The sequence below is a fragment of the Salmo salar genome, chromosome 16 (assembly GCF_965601325.2).
Source record: "Salmo salar chromosome 16, fSalSal1, whole genome shotgun sequence".
NCBI lineage: Eukaryota > Metazoa > Chordata > Actinopteri > Salmoniformes > Salmonidae > Salmo > Salmo salar.
In genome coordinates this window covers 64,111,300-64,132,747 of record NC_138306.1, presented here as the reverse complement: position 1 = coordinate 64,132,747, position 21,448 = coordinate 64,111,300, and the positions used below count along the sequence as shown (strand labels likewise).

General features: G+C 46.1%; 1 protein-coding gene across 2 annotated transcripts in view; it reads right to left on the bottom strand.

Moving 5' to 3' along the window:
* Window positions 1-4,921: 4,921 nt before the first annotated feature.
* Window positions 4,922-21,448, bottom strand: part of LOC106574325 (neuropilin-2) — a 64,185-nt gene continuing 47,658 nt past the window's right edge. The window contains exons 11-17 of one of the 2 annotated variants that reach the window (XM_014150167.3): window positions 20,519-20,599; window positions 20,217-20,378; window positions 15,298-15,563; window positions 14,344-14,440; window positions 12,907-12,939; window positions 7,503-7,562; window positions 4,922-7,319 (exon numbers count right to left, since the gene is read on the bottom strand). In XM_014150167.3, coding sequence (XP_014005642.1) covers window positions 7,003-7,319; window positions 7,503-7,562; window positions 12,907-12,939; window positions 14,344-14,440; window positions 15,298-15,563; window positions 20,217-20,378; window positions 20,519-20,599 — 1,016 coding nt within the window. In that variant the 3' untranslated portion in view covers window positions 4,922-7,002. Of the gene's footprint in view, window positions 7,320-7,502; window positions 7,563-7,771; window positions 10,951-12,906; window positions 12,940-14,343; window positions 14,441-15,297; window positions 15,564-20,216; window positions 20,379-20,518; window positions 20,600-21,448 lie in introns of those variants that run through there. The other variant, XM_014150168.3, reaches the window with a different exon arrangement.

The window sequence follows — 21,448 nt, the reverse complement described above, 5'->3', positions numbered from 1 at the left end:
TGCAGACAACTGAGGACCGATTTTTTTTGTCACAAACAGACAGTGAATGTAGCGACAAAAGGTTATCTCAAATCTATGTAATCCCAAAAATGTATTTATCATGAGGGGCATAAACAATTTCTAGTATTGCTGCATACTTCAATAAAGGTTAAAATCTCACCTTTCTGGTGAAAATAGTCATACAATGCTGAGGTGTAATCACCTTTGAGGACACAAGCTCAAGTACACAGTGCAAATATGATACACAGTGCAAATATATCATATTTTAATATTTTTTATTTCCTATTCAACAAAACTGTATGAATAAATGTGCATATTTTCTAAATCCTTGACTTGGTCATTTACAAAATACACTCGACTCAGCAAACTGGATGCAGCCTATCACAGTGCCATCTGTTTTGTCACCAAAGCCCCATATACTACCCACCACTGCAACCTGTATGCTCTCGTTGGCTGGCCCTCACTACATATCCGTTGTCAAACCCACTGGATCCAAGTCATCTATAAGTCATTGTTAGGTAAAGCCCCGCCTTATCTCAGCTCACTGGTCACCATAGCAGCACCCACCCATAGCATGCGCTCCAGCAGGTATATCTCACCCCCAAAGCCAATTCCTCCGCCTTTCCTTTCAGTTCTCTGCAGCCAATGACTGGAACGAACTGCAAAAATCACTGAAGCTGGAGACTAATTTCTTCCTCACTAACTTTAAGCACAGCTATCAGAGCAGCTCACAGATCACTGCACCTGTACTGTACATAACCCATCTGTAAATAGCCCATCCAACTACCTCATCCCCCATACTGTTATTTATTTTATTAATTTTGCTCCTTTGCACCCCAGTATCTCTACTTGCACACTCATCTTCTGCACATCTATCACTCCAGTGTTTAATTGCTATATTGTAATTATTTCGCCACTATGGCCTATTTATTGCCTTAACTCCCTTATCCTACCTCATTTGCACACACTGTATATAGACTTTTTCTATTGTATTATTGACTGCATGTTTGTTTATTCCATCTGTAACTCCGTGTTGTTGTTTGTGTCGCACTACTTTGCTTCATCTTGGCCAGGTCGCAGTTGTAAATGAGAACTTGTTCTCAACTAGCCTACATGGTTAAATAAAGGTGAAATAAATAAATAAAAATAAAAAGGTCTCTCTTAAACAAAAGTCTTCCCCCACCGCTGTGAACGTCACACAGAGCTCCAGCTTGGCTTCCTGAACTCGTTAGGAACTTGCCTTTCATCTCATATTAATCATGTCCATCTATGACAAACAGAACATGTTTTTTGTTTAAAATCTCTGAATTATTTTAGATTACTTGGCTTTAAATCAGTCTCTGAATGTGCTAGAGTGACCAAAGCACTCTCCCCTGCTGCTCTATGATGTAATGGTGCTTTCAAGACAACTGGAAACTCTGGAAAAAAAACTTTGTCAAATCATGATGTCTGTGATATCCAGGTCAGAAATTCGGAGCTCTAGAAAGATGCCAGTGTTTCCGACTTGGAATTCCGAGTTGGATGACCCTTCAAAACGATTTATCTCAGTCGGAGCTAGTATTTTTCCCAGTTGTCTTGAATGCACTGAAGTCGGAGTTCCCAGTTGCTTTGAATGTGGCATAAGGATTGCAGGCATGTGCTTAATCAGTGGCTTTAATGTAGCCAGAAGTTGATGGACAGTCATAAGAGCGAATTAAATGGTTGGAGGGAAATCCCAGCTTCAAGTGGTGTCAGATTTCACATCCTACGTGACACAGGCGGAAGAGATATACTTCTGTGTCCGTGAGAACCAGGGCTACCGCTTCGATCTACAGTGTCCACAGATCTATGTACAAGCAATAATGTTGGTCGGAACCAGTACCAAAACCACACAGGTCTCTAAACAGTGGACTTTATATCTATGAGGTTGTTTTTATTTTTTAAATGTAACCTTTATTTAACTAGGCAAGTCAGTTAAGAACAAATTCTTACTTACAATGACGGCCTACCCCGGCCAAACCTGGACGACGCTGGGCCAATTGTGCGCCGCCCTATGGGACTCCCAATCACAACCAGATGTGTTGCAGCCTGGATTCAAACCAGGAACTGCATTGACGCCTGAGATACAGTGTCTTAGCCCACTGCGCCACTCGGGAGCCCCATAGATATTAGATCTTTATGAAAAACATTTGACCTCAAAGGTCAACTAATAACTTGAGAAATTACCATCTGAATGGTAATCACAAACAGAGCAATACATTGACAATTGAAGGTTTCCTCTTGGAGTGCTGTCAGCTTTAAGAGCGCATCATTCAATCAGCTCACAGGGAATATGTATATTGAGTGAATTTCCTCCATGATGACCTTCCATGACAGGGGAGCGAGAACCAGGTTGCGTCCCAAATGGCAATCTATTCCCTATATAGTGGTGTACTTACACTACTACAAAGTTGTGCACTATGCAGGGAATAGGGTTACATTTGGGACACAGTCCCACATTGAGTCTGGCCTAGTTTGAGCTCACAAACAGAGATAGTCTATGTTCTTGTTCTAATATTTCCTCCATTTATTTGTTTTCAGAAGCCATATCCTGTAGTGGCAGAGACGAGAATGAATCGTCAGGAAAGAGGGACAGCCCGTCTTTCTGTAAATGTTTAGATAGGTGGCTGTGGATGTCACTGGGTTTGGGCGATAGCAGTCATAGAAATATAATTACTAGAAGGGAAGTAATTAGGTTAGTCCATGGAAATACTCCTATGGGTACACTCAATGTGGCCGTCGGTCCACCCATCACAGAACATTGACTTGAATGGGATAATCTATTCTAGAATCTAATTCCATTTCTATGGCAGCAGCTGCCCGGATCCCCTGTACACCCCTCTTCTGACCCAGATATAAGCTTTGAACCATTGGCACACAGGACATGACAGGCAGGGATGTGACTGGGCTGACTTCCCAGCGAGCCTTGTGAGACAGGGGAGCTGCTCAGTGGAAGGGAGAAGGAGTGTGTGTGGGGGAGGGAGGGAGTGATGTGAAGGTTCTGGATACTGCTGAAAGGGATACTGGGTCAGTCTCTTGGTGCTTCTCTGGGATCTGCTCCTGTTCATCACTGATGGGGAGAATGGACTGTCACTCCATCTCGATCAGATCCAACTCGCCCAGACTGTCAATAGGTCTATGTCTCATCTGTCGATTCAGTCACAGAGAAGATCCACTCAAACCAACTAACCTACATTCAACAAATACACCAACAACCAACAAAATATACAGCAACACCCGATCACACCACACAACACTCTCCTCTCTACATATAATCAAGATACAAATAAATGATTGGACCTACAAAGTCCCGCAGCATAATCGCAAAACTTTTAGTGGAGCAACCACTGTAGCCCTCACGCAGACACTGTGATTACAGAATGAGTAATGAGCTGTGCGTCCACTACTGGCGCTGCCGCTCTTAATCTGGCCCTATCAGTTTACAGATGCTTTGAAGGCTGGTCTGGCCGGGTGCAACGTTAGAAGCGAGACGTCTCTCTGATGTCAGGAAAGGAAAAAGCTCATGTGGAGTATTCCATTTCCAACTCAAAGACAAAAGGGAAAAAACATAATTTGGCAAAACATTATTTTCTTTTTTATAATTTGAGTCTTAAGAACAGAGACCCCCCCCCCCCCCCTCCTGCACAGAACAACGACAATCAGGCTTCTTTGGTAATTTCTTGTTGACGGTTCGGTCATGGTTTGTGTCTGGTGTGCTCGTTTCTGCTGGGATCAATCACACTTGCTCGCTAGCTAACAGATGGTGGTGTGCTCCTCTGTTGGTTCGGGTGTTGCGTTTAGGGACCATAATTGGGCTGTTATGTTGCACCGCAGAGCGTGCTAACAGCCGCGCACCCACTTTGACTGGGTAACAACATGTGTCGAGGCTCTGAATCACTGGTTGTGGAGCAGTGGGTATTACACCGTCAGTAAAGAGCCCACTCAAAGCTGAGCCACGGTTCCCAGGAAGTAGCTAACAGTGAATGTTGTCAATCCATTGTGAGGGTTAAGATATGAGACAATTACCTTTTTGGTCTGTTGTGAGACAAATTTCTCCCTTCAAGGGATAGTTTAGCAAATTAACGTAATTGAATTAAAACTTCCCTTTAAATTCAATACACAGTCTATTCATATTATGACTGTATCCATTTCCTCCCTCTTACCAATGCCAGCCAGAGAAATCCTTGAAATCACGGATATGTTACAGGCCATACCTTCTGGTTGTGTTAGTGTTTAGGTATGAGGGCTGACATGGCCAAACAAAACCATGTGTAGGAGATGGGGAGCCATGTAAATGGAGGAAGCAGAGTAATCGTGTGTGTGTGTGTGTGTGTGTGTGTGTGTGTGTGTGTGTGTGTGTGTGTGTGTGTGTGTGTGTGTGTGTGTGTGTGTGTGTGTGTGTGTGTGTGTGTGTGTGTGTGTGTGTGTGTGTGTGTGTGTGTGTGTGTGTGTGTGTGTGTGTGTGTGTGTGTGTGTGTGTGTGTGTGTGTGAGAGAGACGCTGGGCTCTTCAAAGCTTTGATGTTGGAGCTCCTGAACAAGGGCGACTAGAGGTCTGGGCTAATGGGAGGCCATGGAGAGATGAGAGGAAAACTATGGCTGGCTGACACTGTGTGTATGCATGTCTGTTTTCATGTTTGTGTTTGAAAGCCTGTGTGTGTGACCTATACAGAGAGTTTATGAATACAAACGGTGTACAGTGTGTGAATAGAAATGTGCCTGTAAGGGTGTTTGTTAGAGTGTACAAGTGTGTACATGGCTATGGACGATACAATGTACTGTGTGTGCGTGCGGGTGTGTATAAGCCGAGGTTACCTCAGTGTCCTCATACTAACAAACCCATCTGAAACTCACACAAAGCAAGACAAATGACCACATCCAGTGATGACCACCAACATTCTCTGTATGGTATAAATCCTTTATTAAATAATCATAATAACAATATTAATAACAATCATAAAAAGCAAATTTCTGTACAAAGCCCCCAAGCAACAATTAGGTCTGACCAGCGTCAGGGTCGTCCTTGTGAGGTTTAGCCCCTCTCTTGCCCAGAGGGGTGAGTTTGACTCATTCTTGCCCAGGGAGGTGTGTTTTAGCCCCTCCTGCCCAGACAGATTGGGCTACTGTTCTGTATCTGTAATCTGATATGGGCTACAAAGGCAAGCTGGATCACAGAAGCTCCAAGGCACTTGGAAGAGAGTCAGTGGGGTCCAGTGATGGGAGCCTCTGGGATAGGAGAGGGAATGTGGGTTGGTGGGGGTGGAGGGGAGAAGGGGATAGACTCTACCTCACGGCCCAGCGACCCCCCCCAACAACCTGGGCCTCTCGGTCAGCACAAGCCTGGGTCCACTCCAGCGCATCCAGACGCACACAGCCCTATACATGCCCATCATTGCATCACAATGACCAGGATACTCTTTCTTCGGTGTGTGTGTGTGTGTGTGTGCTAGCATGTGCACGCTGTGTATGCATGTGTGTGTGTGTAAGTGAGAAGTCTGAGGTACAGTGGAAAGATTTACTGTTCTCTTTCCCACTCCTCCTTCACAAGGATCGAGAGTCCAGAGGGAGCAGATGTGTGTGTAAATCCTCCTGATTTACCTCTCCCCATAAACCTGTTTCCTGTTAAAACGCCAGCCTCACCGTGACAACGCAAAATGGAGTCAAAGTGTGAAAAAAAGAGCAACAAACATCAAACGAGGAGAGCACAAGTGAAGAACCATGACACCAAGACCGCATTGGTCCACTCTGAGGAAATGGTGTCCTTCCATTGGTGTTTCCTCTACCAATCGCTGACTTCAAGCTCAGATGTGTGTCCACTGTCAAGTAATGACCTAGAATATATATCTTTTTTTTTTGTAACCCACTTTGCGTTTTATCGTCGATTCTTTCCTGATCCAACACACAGAGTATATTGTCCCCAGAGAGGTTGATTTAGGACTTTGTGCTCCATTGATTCATATTTTAGTTTTTTTATTCTCTCTTCGTCAGTTCTCATTTGTAGACGGCTATTCAGTCTCTGCCTGGATTTCCCAGCAATCCATAGGTTGCACTGACCAAAACCATCTTCACCTTAACCTTTTACTTCACCTAGCCACAGTTTACTGTAAACACGACCGTCAACCTTCTTTTCGATACAAACCCACCGGCAACAACAGCCTGAAACTAAATCTAACAATAAACTCCCTCGCTTTCTATCTTCAAACAGAACACGTTTAGAAGAGAACATGATTAGAACCTCCCCTTCTCTCCCCATTCCCTCCTTTCTTTATCAGCATTCACAGGCTGGCAACGGGCCAAAACCAGAAAGAAAACAGAGAAGAATTGAACAAATAACAAAAAGACACACGGTGATTAGTCTAAAAATACCCCGGACCTGTCAGAAAATGGGGTGGAGAACTGAGGCTGATGTGTTACAGAGACGCAAGAGTCTAACTCAACAAAAACACTTCATAAAGAATTCACTTCACTAGGTTCTAGGCCACTGGGTCCACGTGATAGAGAAATACTATCTAAGCACTGCATGAACACCTGCCTAAGGCGTTTTCTGTGTCAAGGAGTTTAGCATAACATCTTTCCAGTTTAAAAACTAGACCTAGAAAACTATGATGTATTTATATGGAATTCTCAATTTTGGGGGGGATAGTAGGTATTGATATGTGTTGATATTTGAACTCCCCTGGCAATGGAACAGTCCGCTACAGGGACCACTTTGGGAAATACCCAGTCCTTCCCTCATTGGTTTTGGTCCAGAAAACCCCACCCTGGACTGCACCACTTTGATTGAAGCAGGGTGGAGGGGTCTCAAGATCAGTCTAAAAAGTGTTTTTTCCCCAAAATGTCCTTCCATCTGGCAGGTGTAGTCCTTCAGCTCAGAAAGGAAATTCACGTTCCAAGCAAAGGAGAGAAAACAAAGGAGAAGATAATCTCCTCAAAATGGCCGCCTCTCTCCTTTCCTCTACCCCTCTCCTCTCTCTCCTCTTTCTCCTCATGCCTCGGTGCAGCAGCGCTGCTGGTTGAGCTTCACCTTGTGCTTGAGGCCATCATACAGCTCAAAGTTGTAGTTCTCCAGCGTGGTAGAACTACGCGATGACAGGCCACTGTAGGAGCACGTGCAGTAGAGCAGCATGCCGGCGCACACAGCGCCCAGCAGCACGCCCAGGGAGCTCATAACGATGATGGTGACCAGGATGGGGTCCAGCGTGTACAGCCACGAGTTGTCCTTGTCTGCTGAGGAGGAGACGCGCGTCTCCAGTGGCTCGGAGGACGGGGCCGCCGTACTCAACTCCTCGGGGAACACCCAGCCTGGACGACAGGAGAAAAAGGGAGGGAGAGGGAGGAGAGAGAGAAGAGAGAGGGGAGATGAGAGAGAGAGGAGAGGAGGGAGAGAGAGAGAAAGGAGTAGAGAAGGAGAGATGCTTATTAGAAACTAGGTGTTTTTTCAGTAATGGACACATGAAATACATTCTAGTTGATGGAAGCACTTACCTCCATCTAGCTGGTCCCTGCCATTAAAAAGTCTGCTGTCTCCAAACTCTGGTCTCTTATCTATGAGAGAAGAAGATACAAAAGAACAATTGCACAAAGTATGTACAACGCCAAGCATCCATCCATACAGTACATTTTGGTTTCATGCAATAATGTAAGCTGTCTATGTCAAATCTTCCTTCACTGTAATTAATAATTACAGTAATGAATTACTATAATATGTGTTGGGGCTGCTAAAGTCCAATGGCATACAGACACATACCACAACGTAGAAAAATATCACTTTATTATCACAGATCATACTATATTCACATTCATTTAACTATTTCAAACACACTTTCGACATAGCTCACAAAGAGGTGCAAAGCCCAAGTAAAGTATCAGCAAACAATTTTACCATCATCATCATCATCATCATCCAAATAGATTATGCATTGAGCGCTAAACAGACAGAGATAATCAAACACAGTTCCCTCCTGGCTTCCACCCACTGCATTGTGATGTGGTGTGATCATCCTGAGATACCAATGAGTATCAGCACTGAGAGTGGTCCTTAAGAGTGCATAAGCCTAGCCCTCCGTTCAACGCCCCAAAATCCACCCCGACGCTGTTTTTGAAAACGGCACTTTAACTTCAGGTTGATTTTCATCTTGAGAGGTGTGTGCGCAACACTTGGCATGTGGACAGAGGTTGGGAGTAAGTGCTTGGCAGGAACACCTTAACTGGAGCCCTCAACGAGAATCATTAATATTGTCTCCAGGGGCAACTGCTGTTGGCTGCTGGTGTGTGTGTGTGTGTGTGTGGGGGGGGGGGGGGGGGGGGGGTGCAGTGTGTGTCGGGGGAGGGGTGCATGTGTGAGAGAGACTGCATGTGGGCGTGTGTGTCTGCGTGAGAGATTGTGTCTGTGTTGTGCAGGAGATGGGGAAAAGAGAAAAGTGCTTACTACAGCCTAAATAAATGTTATCGCTCCATTACCTAATTAGAGATATTAAGAGCTTGGAGCGGACCTACGGTGAGGTGGACAGAGTGGGGTGCCCAACCCCCAGTTGATTTAAAAGCACATAGTGAGTGGATGCCAAAAAACTCCTCTTCACTCTGAGAAAAGTAAAAAGCCTGATTGCCACACACATTCACCCAACTCAATGGGAAGACTATGGTCCTTATAGCCTTCTTCAAAACCCCCCAGATAACATGGTGGCTTCCATAGAAATGCTCTATTTAATTCCGCGGAGGCATCACTCTAACCCAAACACGGTTGTCCTACTTAAAGGGACAGTTCATTCCAAACTCAAAGTTTGTCAGATGCTTTCAGACCTGGGAATTGGTCTTATGTTGAGATAAGTTCACAATCCCAGGCCACCGGTTGTAAATGGAAGCACCATCATTTGCTGATTTTATTTGGTGTTTATCTTTTCCACTCATTCGGGTTTGAGGCATATAGCTGGATCTACACAACTATGGGACGTGGACTCATCTCATAGACTACTTTTGAGATCGGAAAACACCTTTGACATATTTGGTGGTTAAATGGGTTAAATGGGCAGGTATTGAACTAAACTACCCCTGGATGTACAATAATGGTGAGATAGATAACTGTTTATCATTAAAGGGATAGTTCACCCAAACTACACAATTAATTTAAAAAATCTTCCCCTGAAAGCAGTCTATAGAAACCATGCTTAGGCTTTGTTTACATGGCCACTGTTTTGTAATTTGGGTGAACCTCCCCTTTAAGGGACATCTGATTCTCAGAGCTCTACATAATCCCTAACAAACCAACCAACTTAAATATGTGCTAACTATTATCATAATTGGGCCTGGTCCCATTTTAAACATATTTCCAATTCTCTTGGCCACCGGTTGTTATACCATTACATTCTTTTCCATTTTGTTTATACCCTCAGTGTTCTAATGAGGGATGCATCCCGCCAGCATCCACCTTAAGTTATAGAGAAGCATCGTTTTGTAGTTTGTCTCTGGTTTCCATGATGTTTTGGTGCATTCTCAACTAAGAGCACACGCAACAGATTTTTTGTTGTTGCCTTACAGCTGTTTGAGAGTATTGCATAGAGTTGGATGTGGGGCTTACCAGCCACATGTTTTCACATGGGTGACGCCATTGAGGACCTTCCAAGATAGAACACAAACAATGTGGGAATGAGCATTAATCACTGATGATGATGATGATGATGATATTATAAAGACAGGGACTCTGCTCACAGACTGACTGAGGGGTCATATTCAATCAAAAGCTTGATGCAGGGTTTCCGGTGTGGGACTACTAAAATATTATTCTTGAGCTGCGTGGATGAGATTGATTCCTCAGGTCAATAAGAGTGACACAAAAATGCTCAACTTCATATTCAAACATGCTTTAAGTCTTACACTGGAATACCCAATAACCCGGCCCACTCATAATAAACAAAACACACATAATCGTTACAGTGTATATATTTAACATCTCCTTCAGTAATAGTAACACTAACATCTTAGCAGCCTGTCCTGAAGCGCTATCTTGATAATGAAGCCGCTCCTGTGGCACATCCATTGTCTCTGACTCTAACATTCCCCCTCCTCTCGCTCTTCTCTCTTCTCAGAGTGTTCCAGTGGAGCTGTCAGTAAGACAGTATCTCTCGCTTGTCTGTTTGTGGTCTGACAGCGCTGGAGGTTTTACATGGCTGAACTACTACACCCACACCGGGCCGGGAGGTTAGCCCACACTGAGTGTGTCCGTGCTGGTGTGATTTCAGGAAGCCCCGGGGAGTAGGAACCAGAACTAGAACCAATAGTCCTGTAAAGGCTGGGTTTGAAACGGGCCACTCACATAGATCGCTTCATCTCTCTCTGAATCACATCACCGCAGCTTGAAGTGTGAAATGTCAACGACCGACTCCCCCATAAACACAGTGAGCAAAACTACATCCATAGTCCGTAGACAGATTCAAATGATAGAAATAGTGTTCGAAGAGTTAGTCTGTGAACAACAACATCCGCTGCTGATGAAAGCAGGACCCAACAGAAAATGTCACTGTCAATACCACTCCGATCCTTGTCCCCCGTTGCATCATCCATGATCCATGCCATCAAAAGGGGAGGTGTTTAGCTGTAAGCCCCACCGCTTCCTTTCAGCAGAGGGCATATGTTTGGTGGCCGTGGTTGTCTAGCCTCACGGTGAGCACGGGCTCCGTCCCTGGAGCGGCCGTTACCGGGTTACTGGCTGAGCACTGGGAGTACTGAAAGTACTGGGATTGGCTGTGGTAGGCCACAGAGAGCTGGCTCTTCTTCGCTGCCAGCCTTCGTCGATGGCAACAGAGCGCCCGTACCAAGATGGCCACTGCGAGGAGTATCAGGGCACCCCCGGCGGCCACGAGGTAGTACCAGAGGGTGGGTATGAGTGGCAGCGCCAACGTGTCTACTGTGGGGTCACTCCCGCCAGGAACACCTCCCCCTGGTGGAGAGATAAGGAATATGTTGGCTCAGGGGGGGAGTAGAGAGGAGGCAAGCTAAGCACATCCAATGGACTGCTTTGTTTTGGTGTTTATTTCTCCCCTGTGGCTTTCCATCACATGAACAGCAGGCGTACGAGCACATGGGCATGCACAAGCATGCCAGCTCAAACGGGGAAAAAAAGTTATTCATCACAGATAATGGCTAAAACAAATCAAATGCATCAGGGTTTTTTTATTTTTATCTGAGGATTGAAGCTTGGGTTGCAGTCGATGGTGAGAGAGGTGATTTTCACACTAAGAGCAGTGAAGTATAGCTACAGATTTTAAATGAGTCTGTGGGACTGAATTGATCCAATGCTCCAATGAATAAAGGTCTCATGTAATAACTTGGGTGTGAAACAAAGGGTGTGATAATTAGCTGTAACAGAACGGACGCACGCACGCACACGCACACACTGAGAGACCCACTGGACAGAGACATCTGAACCATATGAATTGATACCTAATTAACTTGACAACAAACATCAATTCGGTTTGAAAGAAATGAAACCACAGAGGTTTCAAGCCCTGTGGTTGATTTATGATTGAAACCTGGTTTGGATCAAGACACAAACTGTGTAAGTTGTTGACTTTTTGTACATTCAATTGAAAAGTCACTGATGCAATGTTACGTGACTGCGCTGATGAAGTCAAATCTATTTTTCCCCCAATGAGGAGCCACTACTTTCTGTTGGTACAGGAAATTCCAGTGCTCCACTGACCAATCATTAAGACCCCATGGAGCCTTCATAGGAATGTTCTGGATTGTTGTCTCTTTAATTTGGAGACAGTGATGGAATTTGTTTGGCAGGTTGAAATGGATTTATTTGGAAGACACATTGCTGTTCTGTTCTAGTCTTTGTTGCTCTCTTGGTCAGTTCTTTCCTCTTCAAGCCAAGAAGTATCTCAGTGGAGACCCTCCTCTACTAACACAGCTCCTCTACTTCAATCCTATGAACCCCTCTCACATTCTTTGCGCAATCGTCCTAACAACGTCTTCCTATTCATACAGGTCTGTGAAATCATACGCCGACAACAGTTTCCAAGCACCCTTAGGTCTAAGCTAAGAAAATTGACCAAAACCAGCAGTTTAAGGGCCCGAGAGAGAGGGAGAGAGAGAAAGTGAGAGATCGCTGAGAGACTCCATGTACGGTGTAGAGTTGAAGCCACCCGGAGTATGCGACCATGTCACATAATTACAGAGGGATATGGTGCGTGTACCTGCCACTGCACTGTGCACACGCTCATTAGACAGAGCTGAGAGGATGAGAGAGACACCGGCGTCGCAGCTGAGTCACTCTATTTGATTACGTTTCACTAGGAAGTGTGTATGTGTGAGTTTTTGTATGTGTGGTTTTGTGTGTCTGTGTGGGTGTACGTGCATGTGTGTGTGGTTGTGTATATGAGTCTGTGTGTGTCTGTGTGTATGTTTGCGTGCGTCACGGTGGAGGAAGAAATTGCACACATCACACACACAAATTCCCAAGCTCTTATCTTATTGGAATCAGCAGCCAAAAACGCTATATCAAGCAATAACATCAATCCCCTATAGCTCTCCCAATATTTCTATTGAGGCAGACAGTTATTTTAAAACCATGGATGTCAAAGCAATAGTATGAAGTTCTCTGCAATAAACTGGATTCTGCTGGATTCAGTGGGCTCTGATGTCGTTTGATGATGTCTGGATGCTGATGATGATGATTTTGGGAATCGTTTGTCACCAAGGCAGCATTAATCAAGTGGCGAACACAGCTCTTGCACACCCATTTCTTTTGATTGGACTGGGCTTGTCACATGGGTGCCATCAAGCAAAGCTCCCATTAGCCAAAGCTGTACAGTGCAGTGCAGCGAGCAGGAAGCGGAAACATTTGCACAGGAAGTGACATCATTACACGGCTAAAGGGGCGCAAACTCACCTGTCATGTCGGGAGGGACGGAAGCAAAGGGTTCTGAAAGAGAGAAACAAGACTTTATAACCTGAACAATAGCTAGGAAAGTAAGCCAAAAACATTTAAACAAATTTAATTCGGATTCAATTTCTGTTGGCACTGATATCAGCCTATTGACAACTTTCTCAGTACTGCAACTCAAAATAAATAGAATGAAAGAGCCTGTAGGTATGTATGTTCTTGGGGTAGAATGCAATGTCAAAGAGTGTGTTATTGTGAGTTGGGAGACTTGGAGGGCGACTGTGTGAAGTTTGAGTCATTCAAAGTTGTGGAGTCCAGTTGAGCTGGGGAAGGTTGCTGTCTGGCTGGCTGACTGCACACACAACGTTCAGTCTGATTGACTTGGAATGGCAACAAAAAGAATTGGGGCCTGCGAGAGGGGTGACTTGGGAAGTGGAGCCTTTTTGGCTGTAACACCAATGTGCTGTGAACAAACTCGACTGCGCTGGTTGATAAGAGCACTCCCAGCATGCCTTGGGAATGAGGAAGAAGGAGAAAATGGGTAGAGAGGGGGAGAGGCACTTCCACACCGGTTGACAGAGGGAGGACGGGTTTTCATCTTTCGTCTCACAACCACACTACCGTACACACGCACTAACCCCCCCACCCCACCCACCCACACACACAGCCCAACTCTATGAAGTCAAACTCGATGATGGCAGGTTTTTGGCTCAGAACCCACGGTCTGTCTGTGATCTGTTTAAGACCCACTCCTAAACCCCCCTGCTCTGGCTAGATTAAAAAGCCCAGCACACACACACACTCACACACACACCTGTGCCGGATCTATTGCTTTGACGGCTCTGGAAAGCTCTGTTTACATATACGAGAGGAGAAGAAGAAATCTAACGAAACATAGATTAGCATCGCGGGGGCCCACGGGGCGTTTCTGGCCTACTTTCTATTCTTCCTTTCTTTTTCTGGCAGAGGAATAACACTCCACTCTTTCGTTCATTCTCTCTCCTTTCATCTCTTCGCCCCAGCTTTCAGAAGTACCAGTCAGTCTATCCCCGAGATTCTGATGAAGGAACTTGGGGTGTGTGTTTGTGTGTGTGTGTGTGTGTGTGTGTGTGTGTGTGTGTGTGTGTGGTGTGTGTGTGGTGTGGTGTGTGTGTGTGTGTGTGTGGGGGGGGGGTGTTTAAAGCACAACTGGAGTGACAGGTCGGGGACCCCAAGGGAGGAGAGGAGGAGGAGGAGGAGACGGAGGTAGAGAAGGAATGAGAGAGAGAGAGATAGAGGGGGGAACAGAAGTTGAGTGGTGTGGTGGTGGGATGACGGAGGAAAATAACTGGGCACTGGAGGGTCAGGTGTGTGTATATACATGTATGTATGTGTGTGTATGCACATGTATGTATATGTGGCAGTGAGTGTGTGTACACATGTTTGTATAATCTGCAGACTTACGTGTGCACTCCTCCAAAGGTGTACCAGAACTCATGCGGATGTTGTCGATCATGATATGGCCCTTGGTTCCGTGGTCAAAGAAGCCTTCCATAACCACCTGAGAGGAGGAGGAAGAGTAGGGGAAGGGGGAGGAGGAGGAGGAAGAGTAGGGGAAGGAGGAGGAAGAGGAGGAAGAGTAGGGGAAGGAGGAGGAGGAAGAGTAAGGGAAGGAGGAGGAGGAAGAGTAAGGGAAGGAGGAGGAGGAAGAGTAAGGGAAGGAGGAGGAGGAAGAGTAAGGGAATGAGGAGGAGGAAGAGTAAGGGAATGAGGAGGAGGAAGAATAGGGGAAGGAGGAGGAGGAAGAGGAAGGGAATGAGGAGGAGGAAGATTAGGGGAAGGAGGAGGAAGAAGGAAATTACCTACATGTAGATGCAGGGATACATCTTATACATGGAATCAATAACCATGAATATGGACCACTGCAACACATAACCACTAGTAATATACTTCTAGTTGTTTCTCCAGCTAACTCTTCTCCAGCTAACTCTTCATTAGCTAACTCTTCTCCAGCTAACTCTTCTCCAGCTAACTCTTCATTAGCTAACTCTTCTCCAACTAACTCTTCATTAGCTAACTCTTCTCCAGCTAACGCTTCTCCAGCTAACTCTTCTCCAGCTAACTCTTCATTAGCTAACTCTTCATTAGCTAACTCTTCATTAGCTAACTCTTCTCCAGCTAACTCTTCATTAGCTAACTCTCCATTAGCTAACTCTTCTCCAGCTAACTCTTCTCCAGCTAACTCTTCTCCAACTAACTCTTCTCCAACTAACTCTTCATTAGCTAACTCTTCATTAGCTAACTCTTCATTAGCTAACTCTTCTCCAGCTAACTCTTCTCCAGCTAACTCTTCTCCAGCTAACTCCAACAGACCATTTTTATGGAAGGGGAGAGGGGAGCATGCTGACGCCCGAATACCTGGAACTCTTTGGGGGATCGGGGCAGGATGGTGCGACCCTCCTTCCAAACGGGGCCCTGGTCGCCGCGGAGTGCCCAGAGAAGGGTCTCCTTGTGATGGGCATCGCGGAGAAGGATGCGCAGGGTGCCCTGGGCCTCTCCCCACAGCTGGTAGGAGAAGAGCAGGCAGAGAGGCCCCGTGTCGGGTCCCACCATGGGGCTTAGGATCCTGGCTCGCTGCCGCTCCGTCTTGGGGTTGGCTTCGATGTACAGGTAGCTATTCAGGTCTGTGTGGGGCAGGGAGACAATGCAGTGGTGGGTTTACAGACTTGAGATGTTGCAGTGAGGGGAACACAGTATGTATAGACACGTATGGGAAATACATACACATAGGCACACGTGCACACACACGAGGGAGTGTACACACACACACACACACACGTGCGCACATCAGCGCATCTGCACACACAAGAATAAAACCACACAATACCACAACTACAAGGTCAGACTTACAATAGCACAGGGATATGATACATACCAAAACACGCCTAACAGAAGAATAGGGTCAGTGAGAGAGTCAAGCACTAAGGGAAGGTGATGCATTCACAGCCAACCCAAGGGAGCCATTCCCATTGGTATTCAGGTAGACCCATTACATAATAGCATTGGGTTCAACACAGACAGTTGTTCATAGAAGAGGATGTTTAGTTAGTAAATTGGATGTGGACTTTGGAATCCTTTGTGGGAATGAACCTGACAGGGTGTGGGTGTGTGTGTGTGTAGAGTTAAGTGGGCTACGGACCAGTATCAACACATTGCTGACAAGATCACCTGTGCTTTATCGCAGTGTGTGTTAGAGCAGTTAGGTGAGGGAACTACAGATAAAAATCATTTTGTGTGTGTGTGTGTGTGTGTGTGTGTGTGTGTGTGTGTGTGTGTGTGTGTGTGTGTGTGTGTGTGTGTGTGTGTGTGTGTGCGTGTGTGTGTGTGTGTGTGTGTGTGTGAGTGAATATTGTCCAAGAGGCACTAGGTACAATGAAGTTATGGATATTAGCATCACCATATTCCAGCTGAATGTTCATGTATAAACCGTTATATATTACAAACTGACATGGAATTATGTAATATATATAAATAGTATATGTTATGCCCCGTGTACTCAGGCAACAGGTGTAAATTGAAAACAATGTCTATCTTCAAAATATGATTAAAATGATCATTTTGACCCAATGGACTTTCAGTCCGTGCATCTATAGCTCCGTATACGAATTGTTTGGTGATTACGTTTCGCCAGCTTCATAGAAAACATTTATTTTATCTATTTCATAGAAAACACATTTTTATTAAGGAATGGCCTTCATTGCTTTTTAGTTGAAGCTGGACCATAGAAATAGAATTCGAAGAACTTGAGAACAGTGCACAATGTCATAGTCCTCGATTGTGATGCATCTGTGATGTCATCAGAACACCTGTGAAGCAACGTTCTAGAGGTCAACCAAATCATTTAGGCACTTGAAAGCATTGCCTATCACATTGCTATCTGCTCTGAACAATTAAAAAATATATAATTACTCCCAAATTCTTTCAATAATGGACTATCTCCAATATCTGAGCCAGTTTGGGCCCCTCCATCCCTTCCCTTTGGACCAGTTCATCTGGTTAGTGTTGAGGATGGACCTTCTCGCCTCATGGCTGATCACACAGATGACTGGAGGACCTCCCGTGCCTGGAGTGGCTACCTACCAGGACCTGAACCAGGTTTGTTTGGCCTAGATTATAGTGAGTAGTCTGAAATGGCAACTTATCCCCTATATAGCTAGTGAAATACTTTTGACCAGAGCCCTGGGCCTAGGCCGGGTTACTCTAAAACACGTTGTGACAAATGTTGATGTAAAAAGGGCTTTATAAGTACAATGTGATTTATTGATTGATTCGTTGCAGGGACAATGGCAAAGTGGATTTTTGAATACCCAACCTGCATGCCCGTTCCAGCCCAACTCAGCCCCTGCCACCTTCCAGCTAAACTCCAGCTATGGACAAGACCAGGAAACTTTTATGGACTGGAAAGAGGGGCCCCAGATCAACAACAACAATCAAGTGCATTGTCATCAGGATGTGGAGCCAATGGATGTCAATGTTGCTGTGGAGGTGAAAGACAACAGCCAATCAGTAGCCACTTGGCAGGCAACAGTCTGGCCCAGCCAATCAGCAGCCACTACCAAGACAACAGTCTGGCCCAGCCAATCAGCAGCCACTACCAAGACAACAGTCTGGCCCAGCCAATCAGCAGCCACTACCAAGACAACAGTCTGGCCCAGCCAATCAGCAGCCACTACCAAGACAACAGTCTGGCCCAGCCAATCAGCAGCCGCTACATTTTGGTCATCTAGCCAGCAGAATGCCGCTATATTTTGGCCATCGAGCCAGACAACCACTAAACAATTATCCACTAGCCAGACAGCAGTCTCCAACAGCCAATCAGCAGCCTTCACTAAGAGACATGGTGGCGACATGAGGAGCAGCAGCACTTGCCAGGTGTTTGACCCCAAGAGGAGGAGGATGTAAATGTGAGAGACTCTTAAGGGTCATTTTTCCCGAAAATGGAGGGTCTGTGTCACAGCCAAAAGACTCAGTCCATCACAGAGACTTTGATGTGTGGATCACAGCATAAGAAGCTGTAGAACCACAAGCTTGACTATTTTTCATAGAAAAATAAATGTTGGATTGATTGCAAACTAAATTCAGCATGGCTCTTTTGTGTCCAAGTTATGGTGGTTACTGTGGCTACATGTTCGTCGTAAAAGAATGTGCTGTCGTGGAGGGAACTAAATCATTTATTTGATTATATTAAAGGTTTAGACCACCTGTATAAGGACAGCAATCAGTATCCATGATGTAAATGCAGATAACTCACTTGTAATGAATTTAACACTTTATCAAGGAAATGTACACTCTACAATTTGTACCTAACTTAAATCTGGGGGACGACTGAAGTTTGTATTGTATGTGAGAGGGAGAGAAAGCTTGAGTACATTCAAGTGTGTATTATACTGTGCAGTATGTGCATGTGTGTGTAGCCACCCTAATAGTCTGTCACGATGACAGCCCCCCTCTGCTCTCTAGTGTGTGTGTCACATCAGTGTGTGTGTGTTTGTAAGGAGCCCTCCCATGCAGCACCATACAGCACTGTCTATTGGTGTCTGTGTGTGAGTGTGTGCGTGCGCGAGTGTGTGAATGCAAGTGTGTGTGTGTGACTGTGTGTATATGTGTGTACGAGTGTGTGTGCGCGAGTGCGTGCATGCGTCCGTACGTCTGCACGTGTGTATGTGTGTGTCTTCACCACACAGAAAACATCCCCACTTTATCAAACGGATCTTAATGCGTTCGCAGAGGCCCCCCTCTCCCTACACCTCGGGTGAACCCGGCGTCTCTGAAAGCTCCCCCCATTGTTCCGCAGCTTGTTCAGCAGACAGCTCATAATCGAGAGGGGCGCATTCACGTGATATGATGCAACAGCATTATTAATCCATTTTCTCAGCAGTCTCCTGCAGCGAGCGAAGACAAAAATAACTCAATCTACAAACACAGGCCTCATTATCGACGCCGCAGGCACCACGCGTTGATATGCTACGGGGCTAGTTCTCCAGCTGTTATGTTTTTACATTTTAGAGAGAGAGATCAAGAGGTTACTGGGTCTGGGTTTTCTGGATCACGAGAGAGACAAAGGAAGGGAGGGAGGGAGAGAGGGGGAGGGAGAGAGAGAAAGGGGGGGGAGTGTGGGACAGTGAGAGAGAGAGAGAGAATGGGAGAATGAGAGAGATAGAAAGGGAAATGAGAGCGATAGAAAGGGAAATGAGAGAGATAGAAAGGGAAATGAGAGCGAAAGAAAGGGAGAATGAGTGATAGAGAGAGAGAGAACCTCTCTCTTAGGCTAACCACTAACAGAGCGATCCGATTGGATGATTTGGCTACAATCCTCGACCTACATACCCAGGGATCCCCCGATCTAAAGCCCAGGTGACATCAGAGATTCCGAACCACTTTGAGCGCGAGCAGGTCCTGAAACTCCCCCTTTAATTCTTCACAGCTGCAGCTTGTTAAATATTTCATGGGCCCCATTCGAAATATAGCAAAACCAATGAATTTTAAAACAAGGTCAGGATAACAATCCCTTTAACCCCCATTTGGCGGAGTCCCAAATGGCCCCCTATTCCCTATTATAGTGCACTACTTTTGACCAGGACCCATAGGACCGGCTCATAGGGACCTGGTCAAGAGTAGTGCCCTATATAGGGAATAGGATGCCATTTATAGCACGGTCAGTGTAAGAAAACCTAAAAGAAAAACTCCAAACTGCTCATATCTTTAATTAATATGCCAAAAGCTTCACTCTTTTTTGATCTGCGGGGTATGTATAAAGGGAACTTAATAATTGCTCTAAGTACATGGGAGGCTACTTAGGGAGCCAGAGATTTGCCTGCAAGGTAATCGAGGGGCAGGAATGCGCGGCTGGGAATATGGTTTTCCTGGTTTTTCCTCTGGAATCTCTTGCCTCTGTAGTTAATAAGTGCTACCGGTTCTTTTTCCTGCCCAGAACGCTACCGGAACAACCCGTTAGCATCACAGAGTTGTCGCGCAGTCACATAGAGCAGAGTGGATGAGTTACACGTCATAAGTGTGTGCGTGTGTGTGTGTGTAGGTCTATGTGGTTGTGTGTGTTTATAAGTCACAAAATCAGCCTCGGCTGGGGCTCAAACAGAGTTTTTGTACATCCACATGTTTACAAACACCAAGCAAGTTCTTTACTGTACATCAAGCTAAATGAGGCCAAGTGGCTATATAACCTCTTTCTTGCCTTCTGAACATGGTCGTTGTGAACCACCATTGCCAACCCTGACTTATGGGGGGAAGCTAGCTGTGCTATGCTCAGGGAGACTCACCGGTGGGGGGCAGAGCGAGGTCCAGGCTGGGGCCCTGGGCTGGGGCTTTGGAGCTGCTGTGGAGGGACCAATGGAGCGGGGCGCTGAGGTCGTGAGTCCAGCCACACAGACTCTGCTCAAAGTCACACACACCACCCATTGACGGAGGGGAGGAGCTAGCTCCTGGAGAGAACGGGTGGGAGAGGGACGGAGAAAGACACAGAGAGAGAGAGAGACATCAATCATCAAACATTCTATAATATTATACAAACATAAAGTATCTATATGCAACATTTCCACACAGCATGCTTACAGACACTCACCTCTGCCCGCCCGCTGGGCAGTGCTACTCTCCATTGGACCAGACAAAGTCGGCGTGGCTGTGTCAGCCAGCGTGCTGGTTTCTATGGAGGCACAACACATAAGTGTTGTCAGTTACATCCAAGACGCTCAAAATTAAACACACTCAATGAAGCATACTCAATGAAACAACACCGCACTGTGAATGTGACCACAGCTTTCTGCCTAATCAACAGTTTGCCCATGAATACATTTTCTCAATCTCTGCTTCTCATAGACTAGTGCTTACTCCACATACCTAGATAAGAGTCTGAGGTCATCTCCCACGCTCCTTCCCTCCCTCCCTCCCTCCCTCCCTCCCAGACGAAGTGACTGGCTCATCTCCCTCCCTCCATGGGTCTGTTAGCCCAGACATCTCCCTCCCTCCATGGGTCTGTTAGCCCAGACATCTCCCTCCCTCCATGGGTCTGTTAGCCCAGACATCTCCCTCCTTCCATGGGTCTGTTAGCCCAGACATCTCCCTCCTTCCATGGGTCTGTTAGCCCAGACATCTCCCTCCCTCCATGGGTCTGTTAGCCCAGACATCTCCCTCCTTCCATGGGTCTGTTAGCCCAGACATCTCCCTCCTTCCATGGGTCTGTTAGCCCAGACATCTCCCTCCTTCCATGGGTCTGTTAGCCCAGACATCTCCCTCCCTCCATGGGTCTGTTAGCCCAGACATCTCCCTCCCTCCATGGGTCTGTTAGCCCAGACATCTCCCTCCCTCCATGGGTCTCTTAGCCCAGACATCTCCCTCCCTCCATGGGTCTGTTAGCCCAGACATCTCCCTCCCTCCATGGGTCTGTTAGCCCAGACATCTCCCTCCCTCCATGGGTCTGTTAGCCCAGACATCTCCCTCCTTCCATGGGTCTGTTAGCCCAGACATCTCCCTCCTTCCATGGGTCTGTTAGCCC